The sequence below is a fragment of the Triturus cristatus genome, chromosome 12 (genome assembly GCF_964204655.1).
Source record: "Triturus cristatus chromosome 12, aTriCri1.1, whole genome shotgun sequence".
Classification (NCBI taxonomy): Eukaryota; Metazoa; Chordata; class Amphibia; order Caudata; family Salamandridae; genus Triturus; species Triturus cristatus.
The window spans coordinates 707,170,493-707,193,918 of record NC_140595.1 but is presented as its reverse complement, the minus strand read 5'-3'; the positions used below and the strand labels follow the sequence as shown (position 1 = coordinate 707,193,918).

General features: G+C 42.8%; 1 protein-coding gene across 5 annotated transcripts in view; it reads left to right on the top strand.

The window, feature by feature from the left end:
* The window catches only part of LOC146780349 (uncharacterized), a 106,522-nt gene that overhangs the window by 71,094 nt on the left and 12,002 nt on the right, over positions 1-23,426 (top strand). For 2 of the 5 annotated variants that reach the window (XM_085639226.1, XM_085639227.1), the window contains exons 7-8: positions 12,090-12,146; positions 17,721-17,789. The exons of 1 other annotated variant lie outside the window; for it this stretch is intronic. In XM_085639226.1, coding sequence (XP_085495352.1) covers positions 12,090-12,146; positions 17,721-17,789 — 126 coding nt within the window. The remainder of the gene's footprint in view (positions 1-12,089; positions 12,147-17,720; positions 17,790-23,426) is intronic. 2 more of the 5 variants (XM_085639228.1, XM_085639229.1) reach the window with 1 other exon arrangement.

Below are 23,426 nucleotides of genomic sequence, written 5' to 3'. Positions count from 1 at the left end.
GGAAGATCGGAGGTTTCTTTTGGGTACTTGGAAGTTGATTCTGTTGTTGAGGTATTTGTGTCCGTTGTTGTGTAGGCATTTGTAGCCGTGAGTGAGGATTTTGAAAGTGACTCTTTTCTCCACGGGGAGCCAGTGGAGACTTCATAGGTGTTGACTGATGTGTCCGTGTCGGGGGATGCAGAGGACAAGTCTGGCAGCGATGTTCTGTATTGTCTGGAGTTTGGGAGTAGGGACTTGTTGATGCCGGCATAGAGTGCGTTTCCATAGTCCAGTCTGCTGGTGATGAGTGCGTGGGTGACTGTCTTCCTTGACTCAGGAGGAATCCACTTGAAGGTCTTGCAGAGGGTGTTGATGCAGCTGGAGGTGACGGCGTTGACCTGTCGGTTCATGGTGAGTGATGAGTCGAGTACGATGCCGAGGTTCCTGGCGTGGTCTGAGGGGGTGGGTGGGCCTCCGAGGGCGGTCGGCCACCAGGTTTTATCCCATGCAGAAGGGGTGGTACCGAGGACGGGGACTTCTGTCTTCTCGGCGTTGAGCTTCAGGCAGCTGTTGGTCATCCAGACTGTGACGTCATGCATTCCTTTCCGGAAGTTGAGTTTGGCAGTGGTGGGTTCTTTGATGAGGGAGAGGATGAGCTGGGTGTCGTCTGCGTAGGATACGATGTTGAGGCCGTGTTGTCGGACGATGGCTGCGAGGGGGGCCATGTGGATGTTGAAGAAGGTGGGGCTCAGGGATGAACCCTGTGGGACTCCACAGGAGATTTTCATGGGGTCAGAGAGGAAGGGTGGGAGTCTGATCTTTTGGCTTCTTCCAGTGTGGAATGATCAGATCCAGTCCAGGGCTGTTCCTTATATGCATGCGTCGTGTAGTCTGGAGACTAGTGTGAATTGGTAGACAGTGTCCAAGGCCGCTGATATGTCGAGTAGGATGAGGTCTGCGGAGTGGCCTTTGTCCAGGAGGATGCGGATGTCATCTGTGGCGTGAGTAGGGCGGTCTCTGTGCTGTGGTTGCTTCGTAATCCGGATTGGGATGGGTCTAGGACTGCGTTCTCTTCAATGAATCGTGTCAGTTTCCTGTTGACTATTTTCTCTGCAAGTTTGGCTGCGAAGGGGAGGAGCGAGATGGGCTGATAGTTTTTGAGGTCAGTGGGGTCAGCTGTGGGCTTCTTGAGTAGAGGTCTGACTTCTGCACGATTCCAGTCGTCTGGGAAGGTGCCCGTTTTGAAGGTGGTGTTGATGGTGCATTGGATGCGATGGCAGACGCAGCTCTGTGGTTGATGTGAGGAGGGCAGGGGTCTGAGGGGGCCCCCCCGAGTGGATGTTGTTCATGGCCGAGGCCATGATTGGTGTCCAGTTGGAGATGGTGGGCTAGCTTGTGTTTCTGGCTGTCTGTGGCACCTGGTGGATGGTCGATAAAGTTGTCGTAAAGGTTTTTGATCTTGAGGTGGAAATAGGTTTCAAGCTTGTCATAGAGGTCTTGGGATGGGGTGATGTCTGTGGCTTTGCTGCATGGGTTGGTGAATTCTTGAATGACACTGAAAAGTTCCTTTGAGTTGGTGTAGTTGGCCAAGATTTTGTTGTGGATGAAGTTCCTCTTGGTGGCTCTGATCTGGTTGTGGTAGTCCGTCATGGCGTCCTTGTAAGTGGTGTGGTTTTTGGTTGTCTTGGTGTTTTTCCAGTTTTTCTCCAGGCATCTGCAGGTGCATATGGCTTCTTGGAGAGCGGTGGTGAGCCAGGGGGCTTTCCTGGGGCGTTGTCTGTCGGGGTTGCGTAGCGCAACGAGCACGTCTGCGCAGTCGGAGATCCAGGTGTGGAGTTCTCTGGCTGCGTCGTTTGCATTGGGTGCCAAGGTGTGGTTGTCTCGGGTGAGGGTGGAGTTAAGTTGCTCGTTGGTAACCTTGCTCCAATTCCTTTGTGGTGGGCGTGGGGCTGGTTTAGATGACTTGGGTTTGTTGATGGCGAAGTGTACCCAGTGTTGGTCGGTCCATAGCAGCTGTGTTGTATGGCTGAATTGGATGCTGTTTCCTGCTGCGAAGATAGGGTCGAGGGTGTGTTCTGCTCTTTGGGTCAGTGTGTTGACGAGTTGTTTAAGTCCAATGCTGCCGAGGTTGTCACAAAGGATAGTGGAGTTGGGCTCGCTGGGGTTGTCGTGGTGGAAGTTCAGGTCTCCAATGAGTATTTAGTTTGTTGAGGCAATGGCGTGGGGTGCCATGAAGTCGGTGATGGTAGTGGCGAAGGGTGTTCGGGGGTGTGTAGACAAGGGTTCCTCGGAGTGTGGCTTTGGGGGTGGTCTGGATCTGGAAGTGCAGGTGTTCGGCGGAGGAGAAGGTTTCGCTGGATTTGGTGAGGGGGGAGGGTGCTCTTGTGGGCGATGGCTAGGCCCCCTCCTGGGTGGTTGGGGCGGTCTTTCCTCTGGATCTTGTATCCGTCTGGGATGGGGCGCTGATGTCGGGGGCGGAGGATGCGTTGGTCCAGGTCTCTGTGAAGAAGGTGATGTCAGGCGAGAGAGAGGCGAGTAGGTTCCAAATTTCCATGGCGTGTTTGTGTACAGAGCGTACATTGAAGAGGATGCATTTTAGGGTGTCGCCAGTGCTGGCGTCGGTGGTGCTGGTGGCCGGGGTGGCGATGAGGGTCTGGTGGCAGTGGAGGCAGGAGAACTGGCCGTGGGTCGTGTTCGGCAAGGCCTGTTGGCATTCTCTAAGTCTTCCAAGGTTGAGTGCGAGGAGGGTGGTGGTGTCGTAGCAATGGGTAGTGGGAGGTCCAGGGTTCCTGGTGCTGGCCGCGGTCGTGCCGCGGATGGGCGCAGACGGGCTTGCCTTTGGTGAGACTTCGGCGCGGCAGCGGCGCTACTGCGCAGCAGCTGCCATTAAGTAGGGAAGGTGGGAGGGAGGAGAGGCTGGGAGGCTGGAGCAGGGGAATTCCAGGGGGAATTTCCGGTGGGGAATTCCGGGGTGGAGGGGCCACAGGGGCAGCAGTGGCGAAAGGAGCAGGCAGGCACGAGAATATAAAAACAGTGGTGGTATTAGAGCAAGACACAGATGGGCACAATAACAGTGGCACAACAGGGAAAAATTAAGAAAACAAAACGGCTGAGAAAGGTTACGGTGGTTGGAGGCAGTCTGGTCACAGTTGGAGCGGGCAGCAGGCGCAGGAGTGGACAGCAGCCTCGAACCTCCCACGGAGGAGGTCGGGGTTGGGAGGCAAGAGATTGCACAGCAGAGCTGAGGGGGGAGAGTGGACCTAGACTGAGGGTCAAAACCTTCTACAGCCTAGAATTTACAAGAGCTAAGTAGCAAAGAGAAATGATGTGAAATCGCCCATAAGGCACAATTCAAGGTTGTAGCAAATTCACCTTTTCAGTACGGTGTGCCTTTTTATGGATGCAATTTCTGCTGGTATTAGGACTATCTATCCTGTGACATTTTGGTACAGTGCCATAGTGACATGCTCCGGCCCTACAACCGTCTTTTTCACTCATTTGATCCATTTTTAATTTTTTTTCACGACCGTAGTAAATGGAGCTGATATTGCAAGAGAGGCATAGAAGTTAAGTGTCATATGTGGGTTGCACTGTATATGCCACACATATAAGAAACATATATGACTGCCAAGAGCACCACTGTGTGCTGGGTAGGCTGCAGTTTCAAGGCACTACAGTAGCATAAGGCAAGGAAAAGTACCCACTATCCGGTCCCTTAAGCAAACTTTTCATTCGACCAAAAAACGCGGCTCAAAAATATAATTTAAAATCTGGGAGCATAAACCCGCCTTGAATATAGGGAAGTTTAATAAAGCATAAGGCTCTCCTAGCACGTAGATAACTCAAGATTAAGCTACCTATAGCACCCTCGAAGCGTTTAAAGAATGCTAGAGGAACCCTATATGGAATAGTACGAAATAAATACAAAAACTTCGACAAAGTATTAATTTTAACAATATTACATCTCCCCACAATGCTATACGCATATTTGAAACAAACCTCTTTAAGTCGTTCATAATTGAGCGCGATCACCTCGTCTACTTGAAGACAAATGCAAACCCCTAAATATATTGCTGTTCGTGTAATCCCCAAAGCAGCCGGGGCCGATTTTGATTGATAGTTCAATATTGTTTGTGTTTTATTTAAATTGAATTTATAGCGTGAAAATGACCCGAAACGCTGGGCTTCTGACGTAATCTCAACTATGGGGGACACTGGTTGGATCCTTGCATTACCTAACAGATGCTGTACAAAGGGCGCAATATAAAGAGCGAACAACAACAGGGATAAGAGACACCCCTGTCGCGTGCCCCTTTGAACGAAAAAAAAGATGAAGAAAGACCATTAACCTTAACCAAAGCTGTCTGATTGCTATACAGTTTCTGGGTTGCCGAGATAAACCTCCGACCGAGGCCAAACATTGTCATTGGTAGCCCTAGTGTTCCCCAGACCACCCGGTCGAAGGCCTCCCCGGCATCTAACATCAACATCTCAACATGCTGTTTTAACTGGCCAGCGACATCAAAAACAGCGATAGCTGTATTAATGTGGGCTGCCGTGTCACTGCCTGGAACAAAGCCATGCTGATGTTCTGACACTAAAATGTGGATAACCGGGGCAAGGCGAGACGCAAGAATTTTTTTAACCTCTTGCGTGCCCCGCCCTTTCCCCGCCCTGTGCCGGGCTTTCTATTAGCGGGCGGGGTTCAGGACGAGATGGTCTCGTCATGGGCACAGCGCAACCGCGGCCCATGACGAGACCATCTCGTCATGGGCACTGAAGGGGTTAAAGATTTTGGCGTCGGCGTTTATCAATGATTTTGGCCGATATGAGCTCAGCTCCTCTGCTGGTTTCCCCCTTTTTAAGAACACTATGATATTAGTAATGTTCCAGTAGGGCGTAACATCTCCCCCCTGCATGATCTCATTACATAATGCTAGAAAAAACAGTAAAAGCTTATTTTTAAAAATCTTACAGAATTCTAGTGGGATTGTATCACCTCCAACAGCTTTACTGGTAGACAGAGTGCTGATTGCTCCCTCAATTTCACCTTGGCCAACATCCCTTTGTAGGGGCTCAGAGTGAGAGCAGTTCAAACTAGGCATAGGGCTCTTCTCAATAGAACCTATAGCAGTATGATGGTTAAAGCAAGTTGAATTGTCATACAAATCGGCATAGTATAACTTGAATTGTTCAATTATATCCTCCGATCTAGTATAAACTAGTCCATCTGCCCCGTTAATACATTTAATGCTAAATCTAACCCTCATATCTGCGATTTGATTAACTAGCAGATGCCCAACACTTTCCCCATACTCATACTGTTTGGTTTTAAACTTATGATAGCTATTCACTACTTTATCCCTTAAACATCTTTTAAGTTTATCTCTGACGTCTATAACCTGTTGATAAATCATCTGTTCTCCGGGGTCTTTTAAAACAATAGCTCTAGCATGCTTTTGCTCTAAATCTAGATACGTCTTGTGTCTTTGTTCCAGCAACGATAGCCCCTGTCTATTCTTTTTTTATAATATACTGCAATGTAGCCCCTCTAACAAACGCCTTCATGCAATCCCAAACCATTGCCGTTGACGTTGTTCCCACATTATTTTCGATAAATTCCCCTAATGTTCCTTGCATGAATTCCACGTACTTTGGACTATTAAGAAGATACCTGGTAAAGGAAAACTCCCTCCTTAGCTCTTTATTCCCCGATTGAAGCTGCAGGGTCAACATTACCGGATTATGGTCCGAGGTGATCTTAGGGCATACCTCGATTTGTGCCCTCTCTAAAATCTTATTACTAGTGAAAATCATATCTATTCTATAATATGTTTTATGGGGGTATGAATAAAATGGATAACCTGGCACCGTAGGATTTAATCTTCGCCAGACGTCCTCTAACTGGTGTATGTGAAGAAGTTCTGATATAGCAGCCCTAATCTTACCCATCCTGGACCGAGTTAAAGTATTAGTGGTATCTATTTTTCTATCCATAATACAATTAAAATCTCCCATAAGTATCAGATCACCATCCCATTCCAATAACTCAGAACACAAATAAGAGAACATATCAGGACAGTCGATATTGGGGCCATACACTGAACAAACTGTAAATTTGCGCCCATGGATCAATACCTGAACTATTGCCCATCTCCCCTTAGAATCAGTCAATGTACGAAGCACAGTGGCCTGGCAGTTTTTAGATTTCAGAATAGCCACCCCCGAATAGAGATTGATTGCGACATGCTAACAAGCACATCGTAGCCAAGCTGTTTTAGGTATACTCTATCTTTATAAGCCAGATGAGTTTCGGAGAGTCCTGATATGAGGTTTAACTACCCGAAGTTCCTCCATTACAAGACGGCGTTTCCCAGCATTATTGAGACCTGATACGTTCCAGCACATATATTTTTAGTACAACATTTAGCCAAATTGAAAAGACCACTCCACTTGTTCCCACTAATTACATTTCTCTTTCCCCTGTGCTCGATCAGTGCTACCTTAACCAAACTGTGGCTAATTAAACCCCTCCCCACCTGTAATTCTGTAAAATAGATTCAAAAGAACCAGCACCAAATCTCTCCCCCACCCAACCAACCCACCCCCCCGTGTCTGTGGAAAGGAATTGCCCCCTTTTCTGCTCTCCCACCCTGGCAGCATTTTAGGAAGATGCTCCCCCTGCTAACCCCTGCAGCCCCGAGCCACCGCCCAACCCCACCGCTGCTACCTTAGTACGTGTAATATAGCCATCTTCGACCATCATTGACAAAAAGCCTATGAGAAAGAATATTATAAAGCATATTCTACAAACATTCACGCATTAATCTTCCCTATTAGCCCAGGATGAAGAAAAGCCTATCCCCCAAACATTCAAAAGAAAAGAAGCATACGCCATCAGGTATTTGGACCCTTCTTGGCAGCTGACTGCCACTCTGAAAGAGCTTATTGAGCATCCTATTCATTAAAAAAAAAGTGTGTTTGACTGTTAACTTTAAGGCGGGCCGGTTCTTTCAAAAATACTTGTGGACAAAGGTTCTTAAAAGCATCTGTCAGTTGGTGCTGCTTCCATCGCTTGTCCATTGTTTGCACAAATCAAAACGCACAAATATGGACAGAGAGTCAACTTGAACAGGTGCTGCTGGGTGGGCCTACAAGTATATCGCCTGCCGAAACTGAAAGTTGCCAAGAAACACAAATACAGGCCGTGCAAAATTCGACCGTCCTTGATTAGCCGGTGTTAAGACCAGAAGCAACCTATGCGCGCGTTGGATCTGTGAATCCATATCCCAGTCTCCTAGGTCGGGAAAGGCTTTTTGAAAAAGATCAACAATAAATGCCCGTGGATCATTGCCCTCCTTCCCTTCCGGAATACCAAAGACCCTTAGATTCTGACATCGCTGTCTGTTCTCGGTCTTCCAACTTTGCTTGCATAAGCCCAATTTGAGAATTTTACGACTTCACAAGATTCACTGAGTATGTGTTGGCCTCCTCTACTGCTGCAACCTGCTCCTGCAAACCCGTGACCTCCGAGGAGAGCTGAGCGACTTTAGATGGTACCTCCAGCAGAGCTTGCTTCATCTCTTTACTATCTGCTTTGGCCTGTTGATAGTACTCTTGTGTTCTCTGAATCAATAATGCCTGCATTATTCTAGACAATGATGGCGCCTCACAGCCTGTCGAATAATGCTTTTCAGAGGGAACTTCGCTCGACGATGATGTAGGGCACAGGACTGACGGTGAGAGCAGCAGAGAGCTTGTAGGCGCATTTCCTGTCATTTGCCCTGCTATTGCTATGGAAGATACAGTTTCAGTTGACCCTGTTGAGGGGCCTGCAAGTCCTTTATTCAGGGTGCCACACACTCCCCCCTTGGTCATTAGTGCCATCTCCAGTGGTTACTACATGCCTCTAAGGGTTCTACTTGCTCCTTGTTCAAAAGGGTTCCTATATTAACTCCTGCTGCCGGTGCCACTGCCGTCAGACTGCCAGAGTAAGAAAGCCTTAAGACAATAGCCTTGACTTCACCCTTTGTGGAAACCCATTTGTGTAAAGGACTTGCTACCGAACCAACCATTGTAGTATTTGCCGCTCGCTACCTCCTTAAGCCGCCCCACAGTGTTGGCAGCTTGAAGCTTAGCTCTGCTGCTCCGACCCTTAGCTCCCTTGCCCACCTTCGCAGCTTTAGGACATTTTGTTTTACCTCCTTTCACCCCCTCGGAAGTGGAAGCCTTAGAATTACATAGAGCCTCTGCGTCATTAGTATGACTTCTCAACATATAACTCAGTGCGTTCTGCTGCTTTGCAGATCTCGCCGAGGAGCTAGCCTGGCCATTTTCACTGTCTTGAGTAGGGTTCGGGAACACTGTGTCAATAACCAAATCATCTGTGGCCAATTTGTCGTTTATCATTTCTGCAAGCCCAACACCCATAGAGCTGCGCGTTGAGTGTTCAGGCCAATCTGTTATGCCGTTGCTGGCGTTATTCCCCTTTTCTTTACCTTCTGCTTCATTAGACATTTCATCGAAGGTCTGACTTGTCTGGCTATTTGTTTCTTCAATGGCTTCAACTATCGGCCTGTCCACTACAGTGATAGCCGCTGGTTTTGTTGAAGTATTCAGTATCGGACTACTCGAATCCACAGTAGTGACTAATGTTACTGCTAAAGTAGAAGTGGAAGCCAAACAAACTCTGGGGGTGCTGTGCCTCTCCTTGTTCAATGATAAGGCACCTTTCACTGCTCCTTTTTCCATAACATCATCGTCCACTATTCCTGTAGCTGACCCAAATATTCCAAGGCAGGTTAGCGACAAATTGGGTCTCTTTGTCAAAGCAGCTCCACCTCCAAAACCCTCCTAAACAGCTGTATTTAGCAGCTCGGCCATATCAAAACCTGAACTGGATGTGCTGCAGGTCTGGAGCAGTTCAGTGCCTTTCGTAGAGTGCAACAGTTTCAATATGGGTTTTCCCAGCCGTGAACCAGTGCTTTTCTCTGAGCCGGAGGTAGGGGTAGCGTTGTTTCCCAACAGCTCACCTGTGTTAGCATCTGCAACGTTGCCTTTGCTGTTCCTTCCATCATCCTGCCCCCGGAGCTACTCCTGCTTCCGTCTCCACGCGACCTTGCCCCCTTATAGTCCACGGTGGGGCCATTACCGCGTTTAGCGGCTCTGCCAAATTTGAAGCCGATCTCCACCAACCTGCTCGGACCTTCTTAGTGCTGGCCGGTTCAAATGGCGCCCGACATGCTTGCAGTATCTGCCATCGAGCCGCTCGAGCAGTGCTCACCGCTTTGTAAATGTCCGTGATCCGACACATCAGGTGAGGGATTTTTCTCCAGGTATATTACAGTTACTCCCGTGTGCAGTGACAGCAATTTTAGTTGAGCCAGCAAGTGGGTAGGTGGTAGTACATCCGGAGCTCATGGGCCCAGAGCAGAGGCGAGCGCCCTCGGCAGAGTCAATTCGCAATCTTCCCTCCCCCTCCCCCCCCCCCCCCCACACACATTAACAAGCCCAATTTTTCAGAAGAATTATTATTTTTTTAATAACCTATTTGCTTTCAAAATGAGTGCTAATTTTTAGGAACTATACAGCTTTCAAACAACACTTTGTTCTTTTCATCGAGTACTCATGTGTACCAATGGGGCACATGGACATTTTCTGCTTCAAATGTCCATTTTAGTGCAATTATAGATCATATATTTTCATCATAATACCAAGGATGACACTAATATGCCAGTAATGCCCACCATTATACCAGTCGCCATTGTATCAAGGCTGGACCCATAAAGTGCAGGATGGCCACAGTACATCTGTAAGTCCAGGGGCCTTAGGGACTATCAGGAGGTGTTCAGAATTCTTAAATATGACACTACCCCTATGATAGTGTTTGCGACGGCTAGATTCCTCCTTTCCATGTGGTATTCAAGGCGTAAAAAATTACAAAATGAGAGGTTATAATCTGTTCCTAAAAATGATTCTAGTGCTGTAGCGAAAGCATGTCTAGATAAGAGATTGTTTAGGGATTGGATCTTGTTCTACCTCGTCTCTCCTAATAATGCTTTCAATTGTGTTTTAATGCATTTTAATTTGTAAAACAGGTCTATTTTTGATGGACTATATTATATGTAAATGTCAATTTTTAATCATTTTTATTGTAAATAGGTATTTGTCTTTTTATGGTATTATACCGAAATAAAAGCTTTTGACTGACTGACTGACACAGTATATCAGTAATGACCATCATTAGGCGGACACCAGATGAGAAGGATGGATACAATTAGGCCCTTCATGCTCTTAGTATGTCACTAATGGCTGCCAATATACCACAACTGGACCATAAATGCCCATTATCTGCCCCAATTGTGCGAGAGGTGAACCCCTTATAATGGAGGGAATCATATACTTTTGGATGTCTTTCACGCCAGCTTCGTCCCACCGCCACCATTTTGTTCCGTTCAGTAGGTCGGCATTGGTTACTGCTGGCACTCCTTTTTTTCCTGGCCCATTGTTTACACGCATAGGGTGACAACTGAATCAAGCATACTACATGTCCAATCTCCTTGTGACTTTACTAGATGAAAGAGGAGGCAGATGGTCATGTGGCAGCCTCTGTATGTCTGCACAATGTTTGCCTGTTATCATTAGGCCCTCCCATTGGTATGGGTGGCTGTCAATCTAGTGGTCTTGGGTGGAGCAGTGCTACCTTCTTTAATAAGCACAGACTATTTGAATGTGTTGATTGGTCTGGATTCACCTCTGAGAGCTATTTCTTGGCAGCTAGTGAACTACCAGTATCTCCAAGCTACTCGTAGGAGACCCCTGACTTAGAGACAAATGATAATGGGCTTACCTTGTTCATAGTATCATGGATACAATAAACAGACTAATGTTTGATGCAACATCAGCACAGCACCAGACTATAGTTTGTTCATTATGTTGAAAGTAAGCAGACTGTTGGAAGACCAGAGGAACACAAGCACAGAGAGTACAGGCTTTCTTTAAAATTCTATAACTTCAAGTTTCTTAAGAAGGTGTAACCATATTCCGAAGAGCTTGCCGTTAGTTTCTACAGTATGGGACTCTAGGTCTTTGAACGTAATCGCTTTTCGTAAATATTTTCAGATACGGAGTAACCGCACTATTTCCCGAGAGCATTTTGATATATTTTCACAATTGGCAGCAGGCTGTGGCATACTACGTCAATATCATTTAAGAATAATGATATGCTGTTATTTTCACAAATCATGGGATACTAATGACCATATTATTTTGTACTCCTGCAAATTTGTTATAGGCTCACATTAATATTGAACTTGGCAATTTATAATATGAAATTTTAGAATGTGTAAGATGATTTTTAAAACTCTCCCGATTCTTCATGCAAGGCCGCTAAAGTAAAGACCGACATTTCAGATGTTACCACTGCATTATATTTAAAATTTGAAATTAACCAATATCTTTGCATAGTCCGTTTTGTGGAGACCTTCCTATCTACACAAACCCACTTTTTAAAGCACTCATCCTCCATCATGGCAAAAAATAAATTCATGACATACCTCGGATATTCTTTTAGTTAAAAAAAATAAAAACATGAAGTTAAGATCACTTTGGAGAAAATGGCCTTAGTGCCCTACCAATCACTGAAATCCAATATAAAGCACTTTCGAATGATTAGAACGTGTTCCAGAATCCCGTAAAATGCAAATGAAAGTTAAAAATAGCTTTTTGAATGTAAAATAAACCAAGGCGTCGCTGAGTACATTTGAGTATCTAGAACATAACTTGAGTTCAACAATTCATCTCGATCTTCAGTAAAGTGTGATCAAAAAACTTCAAATTGCAACCAATGAAATGGAAGTAAAAAAACATTAACTGTACCGTAACATCATCCATGTGAGACTGACATCAAAAATCTTAGAGCCACAGCCCATGGAAACCGCAAAGAATGACTAATAAATCAATGTACAGCCGACAACGTTGTATTTAATTTGTAGACATTCATAAAATGTTACATTTTACAAATGTTTTTAGGTAATTCAAATATTATGAATGTTTTGTACATTTAAAAAAAAGTTTTAAATTGTTCTTACTATAATTTCGCTCTTGTCTAGCAATCTGCTGCTTACGTCGAGGGCAGGATAAAACAGACTGGAAAAGTTTCAAAACTGGTAACTTATTTTACTATATATGAATTGAAATTGCTACATTCCATCTATAATTATACTGTAATGCTTAATTAAATAGTTAAAGGAAGAAATAAATAGCATTGGTTATAGCAGTTTGAAGCAAAATGGTATATAAACACTATGGGCCCGATTCCGATGAGGCTCGGAAAGCCTTCGACCGCAGGTCATGGATGTGAAGAGCCTCATCATGGTATTACAATGCAGGCAGCCGAAATTGAAACCACCCGGTCATTCTGGCTAGATTCTGACAGGCTCAAGGAGCACATTGGCCAGTCGGAGACGATGTTTCCGCCGTTGGGATTATGAAGCTCGGTTTCCGACGGGCTTTCCTTGCCGGGCTTTCTGACATGGAAAGCCTGTCGGAAAGCGTGTTTTGGGGCTGCTAGCAGGGCACCCTTCTCCCTGTGGCCTCCGGTTGGGGGCTGAGGAGGCACCTATGTTGACCCCTGTTAATCCCTGCACCGTGTGGCAGTCACATTGAGGGATTAACAGAATCTCCCATAGAGAAATGGGAGTGTGCGACTGCACCATGTGCGGTCACATTGTAATTGCGGTATCGGGACCGCCGTCCGGAGGTCGGTTGTTCCGGAGACCACAACGACCTCCTACCGACAGCGTAATCGGGCCCTTTGTGTCAGAAAGCATTATTTTATCATATGACTCTGGGTGAGGCTTAAACCAGCAGTGGCCAAAAAAAGTAATAACTAGCTATTTTTGCCTAGAAGTACATTAGGTGCTACCATGCATAGCAAAGATTAGAATTTGCCAGTAATGGAAACGTCAGCACAAATGCCTGCCTCTTGGGTTGTAAGGTTGTTGAACTTGGCTCCTACCTCCACTATAATGGGTAAATGCCATCAAAGAATGAATAACAGAAGCCAAAAGAGTGGCTCCAGAGTTCAATGATTAAACATTAACCATGGATGAGGGGTTCTGGTGGACAACACTGGGATAAAGCTTTCAAATTGAGAAAATGAGTTTAAGAATGAACAATCAAGCTATCCCATCCCACCCCCCCCCAATGCATGTGGTCTTTTCTCATTGAAAGGGGCGACTTAATCCTTTTGTCTTAAGGAAACAATTGTCAGATAAATGTATTCCCGAGCAGCTCTAACTAAACGGTTCTTAGTAAACTGACTAACATAATGTATATCTGTTTCTAAAACAGCAGAAAAAGGAGTATCCTAGATCAGTTTATCTGACCAGTCAGGAAGAAAAGCATCCCTAAGTAACTCTAATACAGATCAAAGCTGCGATTTCTGCCATTGAGAGCTGCAGCATACGTTGGTAGTTTGTGAGAAAGAGTACATCCCCATTTGTGGAATTCTATGTGTATTTTGGTGTCTTCTGTGACTACTAAAATCTCCTTGCCTGTCAGAAGTCAGTAAAATACTTTTGAAAAATTATGTTGAGTTCCTAGTTATGTTTACCCTTCAAGGACTCAAACCTACTCTGTAATGACTGTTGCCACCCAGGCAGAGAGTTTAGCTGGAGAGGAGTTAAACCTTGTGAGAAGTGGACCATCCCAAAGAGGTTGAACAGGTTGTCCTACCAATGTAAAGTCGTATTTTTCATTAACATTGAAAGATTTTGGTCAGTGTTGTTGTATCAGTCCCAATGGACTCTGAGATAGAACTCTAAAAGACTTGCATTTAGAACAACAAAATGACACAGGGGTCCTTAGGACCAGGAGCCTCGGAACCATCTAACTCGTATGAGGGAAGGTTAAAGATAGTATGCTGTTTACTAAAATGAGTTGTTTCTTTCTGAGGGACAAGCCTTCTTCAGGTCTTCCTGCTGGGTTCCTCCTTTAGGCTATCCACTCTTAGATCATATGAAGAGGCGTTTGAGAGCCTCCAAAGAGAGTCGTGGTTTTACCATGGGTCCATAAGTTTGTTTTAGTTTCCTCTCAACATTTCATTGTGTATGGCCCTGAGGAGACATTTGGCGACTTTGGACAGAAGTGGTTACTTTGGTACCTCACGTTGTCTGTTTTCCCCACCAAGGAGAATCCGTGACCCTTTCCATATTTTGATCAGACCTAGGCTACAATGAGCAACTAGAGAATTTTAATAAATACTACACATTGACACTACCTCCGGGTATGTCTCATTGTAAGCCTATATCATAATAGACTTTACCCATTTAGTTGTATTTTTTTCACTTTCAAAGTAATTAGGAAGACCCTCAGAAGTACACTGTACATGTTGCTTTACACTGTTCTTCATTCAATAAGGTGTTCAACTCAAAAACCTATAAGGCATCGGAAACTCATCCAGAATCTAATCCTAAGATAAAAGTAATGACACATCATGATGGTGATGAATAAGATTAATATTTTTCATGCAGGATCATGTGTAAGAAATTGATTATTTTTAAAGGAGGGTGGCAGCACAACAGTCTGCAAAGATACATTTTTCAGCGTTCACCAAGTCTTCAAAGGGAATTGCCATCTAATTTGAATAGAGAACAGGAAACCAATTATTCTGAACTTTGTTAGCTATTCCAGAAGATTTATAGGGTGTATGAAGCAGCGCCAGCTAATTCAAGCCATTGGCATTCCCCCCCCCTACCTATTCATAATATACCTGCTCAGACATAAGCATTGTTACCAAATCCTCCAACCAACCAAGAAAGTGAGATGGCCATTCCTTCGTGCAAGCCAAACTATCTGTGCTATGGTTGGTTTTAGAAAGCCAGCAATAGCTAAATGCAAAATATTTCTGTTTTTGACATGTAGTCTGTAAGCGAGATAGTATATTTCAGCGAGCCCATAGTAGTGACCTTATGCTGCTTCCATGAATAGTTCTTCTCCAAAGGAGCACTCATTCCACCATAAACCAAGGAAGACTACACTCAAAGGAGACAGGTGTGGGTTTTTCCATTTCAAAGAGAATAGGTTATGTGCAGGGTTACATGAGGAGAAGCTGGGCTCAGGCAATGTTGAGTATGAATAACTCTTGAGCAAATCATAGCATGACTGAGAGAGGGAAATACTTTTCTTGGCTGCTCGAAGATGAATGGCACGTTCTTAAAGAAGTGGCTGGAAGCAGCTGAATGAAATCTCACTTTCTGCGTATTTGTTCTGAAGACAAGATCATAGATATGCTAGACCATAAAAGTTGACAGTTTTCAGCAAGCGCCAACTTGAGCTTGAAAAAGAAACTACATTTGAATGAAGGATAAACATTATGATGTAGTAGACAACTTTGGAACACTCCTAGTCTCCCAACTGATACCGCTAATAGAACAAGAAAATGTAAATTTCTTCAGAAATGCGATGCTAGGACTTCCTCAGAATAATCATCTCCAATTCTCCAGACATCACTATTGAATCTATCTCTGTCTATAAATTGGTGTATAAATCTGTTTTTCTCCGTCAAACTAGCTAAAACTAATGTGAGACCATATTTGCTTCAGAGAGACAGACAAACATAGCAGGAAGTTGAACAAACACTTAAGTACTTGTCAGTGAATAACTCTTAATGTCATGATGGACTCCCAACAGAAAATTATACAATTTTCAAATAACTGCAGATGCTATCTGCAGTTTTTCAGGAAGGTGAGGGCCGCATCTCACCACTAACTGAATTCAATAGAACTTTAATGAAGGTGATACTCGTGCTGTTTTGTAATTTATGTAAATGCAAGCGCCTGACATCCATCATTGAAAAAAAATTCTGACATTAAATTTCTGCTTAAGATTTTCACAAATACACTTAAAAATGCATTCCACAACGGAGTGTCTGGTTGCCATTGTTTTTGAGTGATCAAGGAGGGACTGCAAGAGAAGTGTCTTAGATGGTATTTGTCAGAAGAATGACATGGATATGTATTGTCAAGAACATTTGTAAGCTAACACCCAAGTTCCACGCACCAACCTGACCTTCTTCTCAAAACCAAAAACCCCTGGTACATTTTCTCCTATTATCACAGAGGAGCTTATTTTGGTCATGAATCTCCTGAAACCCACCAACCAGTATTAGGTCTTACATTCAACATCATGAAATTCTCTTTCCAAATGAATGTGTGTGCATGGTGCACTCTGGTTAATTTTTCTTTCAAACCTGGGAATATTCACCAGTCTGTTAAATACTGGTCAAATTGCCTCCATCATGAAAAAATAAATCGCCTAAAACATAATCTCTTAACAGTCTTTCACTGCCTTGGGTTGAGGAGATGTGTGTTTTTAACTCTGCACCTACATCAAAAAGGAGCATGTTCTACCCAACCACCAATCTATCCTTTGGTTTGGTTGTACCACTGAAACGTAGATTGTGTGCATTGCATTGTGGATGGTAGGGATTCTTATCTTACTCAATCCCTTAGTGGCCTTTGATACAATTAATAACAAGCTCATCTTAAACTAGGAGTGCCACATGGGCCTTAGTGTTTAGAAAGCATACCCCAGGAATAGCTCTTCTGTGTCATCTGGTGTTTTCCAGGCTCCCAATTTACCATCCCCTCTGATCAGCTTGTATCTGGAACCACTAAGCTTACTGTTTAGATGAATGAGTGTCTTCAATCACTAGTATGCACAGGATACAAAACTCTGTTTTAAAACATCCCACATAAATGCTTCACATTTGTCTTGCCAAAATACAAGCTTGGATGACTGTATAGATCTTTAATCTCAATCTCCAGGCAAGAGATGTCCTTATCACCCTGTCCTTATTTTAGTACAATGGGCACAGCATACAGACTACAATATGCCACTATTACAGCAGAAAGTGGTCTGTTTAGTATATTATAAAACACAGGCTGCAAGCAAGCAAGCCAGGAAACTGTTCATTAAAATTAAATAATCACAAATTCACTAGCTACTTTGTGATACTACTGTATGCTATTGTTTTTGTTTTTTTTAAACGCAGTTTGGTCTTGAATACATAGTGCAAGATTGTTAATTGAAAACTGGCACAGACATTTCGGAGTATGACGTCATAGCACATCTGAAATAAATATTTTCTATGCATCCATAATTTCATGGTGCATTCCGTTCAACACAAAAATGCAATTTCAGTCTATACAGTCTTCTGTAACTGTACACTGACTAAACAGCTAGGAAAAACATACTATCCTTCGGTATAAAAAAAATAAGATCCTGAAAAGAATGTCCCACAAACTCACTAAACCCCTAAAACATTGAAAAGTAATTATTTAAAAAAGTTAAAAATATTATTACAAATTCCAAGTTCCCATTAAAAAGCCAAGGAATTTCATTCAAAATGTTTATAATCCAAAGTGCCTTCAACCACATTGGATATGGATCTCATCCTTTCCACTCTAGCTGAGTTAAGTCTCTTGATATTGAGCAAAGTGTAATTCAGAAATTAAAAATTGCAACTAATGAAATGAAAGCATAAAACTGTTAAGAATATAGCAAAGGAATGAAAGGTAGATTGTCATAGGGAACACGGGAGCCACACTCTGATGTAAAGCACTCACCACTAAGTACTTCATGCACAGAATGTAATGATTAAAGTACTAAAATGATTTTTTTTTTTTAAAACAAACTTTGTATACCGAAATATTTAGTAATTTTGTAAATGTTTACAGCTTTGTTTTCCTATTGTTCTGGGGATTGGAATCAACCTCGTCAAGAAAACATCAACATTAAAAAAGAAGGTACATTTGTTTTCAGTTTACATAAACTGAAATTGCTATACTTTCTTGTACATTACACGTTTGTTATAAATGCTTGTTGCGTCATATTCCTATATAGTTTTTAAAAATTCCTTATTAAAAGTCATTATTCCTGCCAAAATTGCTAATCTGTTGTAACTCAGATGTTTTTATTATCACATTTATCACTGGTTACCGATCTCTTCTCAATTCTGTGCAATTACATATTTATCTGTAACATATGACAAGAGGAAAGACGGTGTTTTCAGACCGTTTATTCAAAGAGATTTCTAAGGCTGTATAAAGCCTCTGACCTTAAATCCCCACAAAACAGGCATTGACTCGCATTCTTTCTCTCTAGAAGTCCATTACAGTCTTTATTCCTGTCAGATTGATCGATGAAATCATTAATTCGGTAATGTTAATTAATCTATCAATTTAGTAAATCAAAATTACCACTGCTAACCAGCTTCTCTCCAGTTTGTTGCTTATGAGGCTTTTCCATAGCTTTAACGTGAGAAAAGGCAACACTTGAATCGATTCGAAAAGGCTATTGTTTCAAATAATAAGAATCCATTATTTTGTGGCAAATGGGGGCTCACGATGTGTGTGCCCCTCTCTAATCCTAAAACGAAGGCATTGCGTAGGAAGAATTCCTGGAATGTTCACCCACAGTTATTAGGTTGTGCTGCGAGCAGTCAACAAGGAAGATCACATCAAGGATTAACAGATTGAAAGTGTTTATCGTTAGAAAGAACAGCCTTTTATTCTTTGTGCTCTGTCATCCTTAATTTTGTCCTGATGATGACCTGTTTGATCAATGTGGGTTGAAATCCTGTGAGCAACCATACAGCGAAAAAAACAATCATTGATTGATTTTAAACAAAGGGGACTGTATTTAATCCAGGAACTGTACTCATTCAAAACCTTGCTCTCCTTTCACAGGAAATTATTTTTGATCGTAACAGTTTTTCATTGTGATCACTTTCTTGCCCCATTCTTTCACATTTGAGCACTGCATATTCACTTGATAAATTAAGCACCTATTTTGTTTTGTATTCATACTTTCTTTATGCTGCCTTGAACAGTCTTGTGATAAAGTATTTTTTGTATATTAATTATTTAGGTCATATATTTTCTTTGCAATTAACTCCATATAACAATACATTGTTGAATGTTGTATGACATTGTACTAGTTACTTATCAAATCGTTACCTTCATAAACTTTGTTCTCAAAGGCTCAGGAAACCAATGCATTGATAAACAATGCTAGCTCATGAAATGTACTGTTATATTGTGCAGAGTAACCTGAACAATGGGTAATCCTGTAGTAACAATATTCAACTTTGAATGGAAAAAGGTTACCTATATCATAAATGATCAAATAGAAATTCCATTTGAAAGAAATATTCAAATATAAATTTGGGATCAGCAAACTATCAACAAGCCATATTTTAGTCAAATGAAATAAATATATAATGCAAAAAGTTAATTTACAGTTTAAAAGGTAGATTTTATTCTTACAGGATGTATGAAGGATATTTATTTATAACCAATAACAACAAATAGGAACAGTGCCTTTGATAATGAGGTCTTATTTCAACACAGTAAGAACTAACTAATGACTCCTCCGCAACCCTTATCGCTGCAGACACAATCTACGCGAAGACTTCTAAAAGTTACTCCAATCACCTTACTTGGCTTTATTCTAGAAAAAAAGATGCCATCTTGGCTTTCTAAGAACACTGGAGCCAATCTTCCTCCAGACCAAACAAGCCGTTTCAATGTGTACACATGAGTCTAGAAATGCAAATCGACATATTAGAACATTGAAAATAAAGAGGTTTCAACTGTGAACATAATTTGAGGAGCCTTGAGGACAAACTCTTTTTATTTTTTCTCAATTTGGGTTGGCGTGTCATACGAGTCGGCTGCTTTTCTAATGCTTCTGCGTGTGCCATGTATAGAGGGCAGTTTGAGTGGTCAATATGGATAGGACTGAATTAATGCGGGTTGCAAGCAGCTTGTTGAAAGACGTAGAGGTAGAAGCCTTGTGTTTTATACATTTGATATTCCTGATCAATGTCTGTTCAGTATTAGTTTGTAATTTAGGCCAAGCGAGCGGAGTATGTCTCACAAATGTAAGTAGTGGGCATGGTCTGGCCCGTGCACTGTGACAGTGTCTAGCTACAATCTGATGATGAGTGGAGCCATTGCTATGGGTGGGTGAGGAATAAAGTTAGAGGCGCTTGGAAGGACTTATAAGTGAATGTGTGGCGTCAGTATGTTTTACTAATTGAAGATCAAAGTGCTTAAGACAGATTTTGTCACATGAACTGAGGAGTTGGCCAGTAAGGTGCAGTCCTTCACAAGTGTGTTAGATCATGAGACAAGGGACAAAGATGATTTCCAGAATTAAATGTTTTGGCTGTTAAGCATTAGCTGGAGAGTCGGGGAATTTTAAGGATTAGAATTTGTGATGCTGGATCAGCCTGTTGGTAATTTCTGGTTTTGAGAGCTACACCACCTGTTTTTGAGATATGCTCTTGATGATAAATTAATAATAATGAAGCAGCTACATATATTAGTGGCTGGAGAAGGAAATTAACCAGGTGTCTTTTATTCTTTGATTTGTATTAGAGTTGGGAGACCGTAAGGTTAGAGACGGACGCTCTACAGTTCGGTACTGTGCAGTGACTGGGGCGGATTTGTACATTTCAATGCTCCTTAGGTTGTGGCTTATAAGGAAGGAGATTACTTATCAAACCAGCCTGGGGTCATGCCTTTTAAAGTCTTGGTATTTGGATAGTGTGGGCACTGAATGTAATTATTGGGGGTAAATGCACTAAGGATTCAACTGAATGGAATAAGTAAGGGAATGAATTGGAGTATGGTTAGACTTAGTGACTAGCTATTCATTGAGAGGTAAAGAATGGCCCGTCTTAAGTTCTTGGTATCTGAGGCAGTATCCAGTAAGAATGTAAATTGATGTGTCTGGTTTTAAATCAGTTTTTTTCTGGAGTATTCACAGTGGTGAATCCATTAGGCTTCTTGGGGTGGCACAAGATTTTGATTGGCAATTACTCCATAAACATTAGTTTGAAAGGCAGAGCCTTTATTGTTGTCACATCACTTCCAAGTATGGTTTTGAGAGGAATAATAATTGTGCTGAGCATTTACACGCATTTCTTTTGTGTTGGTCAAAGATACGCAGGGAAGAGGGCTAATTGAGGGGGCACAATGAACAGTAGCAGTGGTACATTGCAGTTTTTACCTTCCGGAGGTACCATCAACCTCTTTCGTCTCCAATATTGTTGTTTAATCCTTCTTTCTGGGACTTTCACCATTGCCTCCGCACCAGTGGTCCTAAGTTCTTCCAGTGTTGACTATGTAGTAGTCCTTGTGGACATAAGTTGGATGAGCAGTGCCTAGAGGGATGGGGTCCTTCTTTTCCCCCTTGCTTGTCACCACCCACAGTGGGATCTCCTCCTGGAGACCTTTCATTTATTCAATCCCCTGACATTTATACCCTGCAGTTTCAAATCCCCTTTATTTATACAGTGGTCCCTCCTCCGGATGTTAGTTTCCAGTCTAGCCGGGCTTAGGGACAATAGTGAACCTCTTTAAATTGCCTTCAATGATGTTTTGGCTGCAGCTGCTTCTCCCTGATATGGTGAAGCTTCTCTCTATCCATCTAATGATCATTTGCCCATGGAGTATTCTTCTGGCTGCCGCACCACCAGCTCTAATGTGATGGGCCCACAGTGGTTACCAGATTACTGTAGTAAGTAAATGCTTCCTTGGGTGTTGATGCACACCCATTTGCTCTTCTGAGGTTGCTTCAGTCTGTGCTTGAGAGTATTTATAATACCATTTTATGTTCCTGCTTCTCGCACTGCGAGAAAGCAGTGGGACGACGCTCCTCCACCCACATGGTGGAGCCGCCCCCGACTGGCAGGCACAGTTCATCAGACATCCTTTGTTGATGAAGGTTCATTTATTCATTGCCACCACACTTGCATGTTGACTATTTGTACCCCGATTATGTCAAACTTGCCCCACACAACGTAAGAAACACATACTAAGCCAATAGGTCTGGCTTGTAACTAAAATTGTTTGGATGCTTCCATCCATGTACTCAAACATCCATTTGTCCATGAACTGCTCACTCCTCATCCATGCACTTGAAGACTGACCCTTTAACACATGCATCCTTTCATCCACTCATTGACTCACTCTAGCATTCACCAGCTCGGCCGTCCACACTACCACACACGCCCATTCACAAATCAATGAAAGAGCACTTTCATTGATCTGCCAGAACATGTACTCCCATTTATTCCTGTTTATGGTTTACTAGGTGATTATCTATGCCTTATGTATGAGTTACTTAACTGCTCCCTGAAGCGCCTCTGTCCTTTCCTTGGATATTGTAGAGGGCCAGGGAGCCAAGTGCGGCCATGGTTGGGAGCTTTGCCATCAACTGCAGCCCCGGCTAAAATGAAGGGCAGTGGCCTTCAAAGAGGGTGTGGTGTCTTCTAGGAGTGCCTGTCCAGATCTTGGAAACAAGGTGCTGGATGGCATCATTCCGAAGCTAGTATCGAGGGTGGTGCACTGAATGCACCACAGAGAGATACCTTCGGTGTCCTTGAAGGTTTCGTGAGCCTAAATTCCAAATACTTTATGCTTTAAAAAGATTTCTCGACAAGGTGGTGTACAGAATATCAGCTCAAAATATGCGATACAACGTACAATACAGCTCGTACCATGATGTTCTAAAAAAAAATGACAGATCAAAGCTTGTACCCCTACTAGACCAGTGTTGTCAAAGCTAACCTGTCTGTCATTTGCAAACCTGCATATTTTTTTGTGTGTACTTGCTGTGCAAACATATGAAATATGAATTTAAAGTATTTCAAAATGTTGCCATGTAATGGAGGTCGTTAGGTTTGACATTTGCATGCAGTCATGACGTGCAGCACACAAGTTTACACAACATACATGCCTGAATTGTCATGGAGGGCAGGGTGGAAAACACTGAACAAATTGTGATGCGGAGTCACAAGACCACAGGCAAGCGATACTGGAGTTTGCAAGCATTCCTGGCCAGAACGGTTCTCCTGTAGAGTACAGTTGAAGTGCATGTCCGCCCTCTGTGGAAAAACAAAGGGTTTCAGGCAGGTTTTAGGGTTTCTCTATTTTATCATATAATGGACCTTGTGGGTAGTGCATGGGCTCCAAGTATCACCAAATATGCGGTCCAAGGTCTCTCTCTGCACAACACAGTGCCATGGGGGAAGCTGGGAAAAAAATATAAAAATATGTAGCCACTCAACTGCGTTTGACAAAGAATCAATGGACGTCAAAGGATTCAAAGTGGTTCATTTATTTTGAAAGCGCAATAAAAGTACTACACAACACTTGAAATGATTATGCTGAAAAATATACAGTATTAGAGACGTTCGTCCATGCAGCTAAAACAACTTTCCTTTAATATTCCTAGATCCACTGGTAGATTTGTCATTCACAGAGTTTGTGTTTCAAACGTTTCATAAGTTTGAACGGAAATTATAGTTTCTTTGCTTTTTAAAGTATTTTAATTTAATTTGTGTTCGTGAGAAGAAGAATTCCACTTAATAT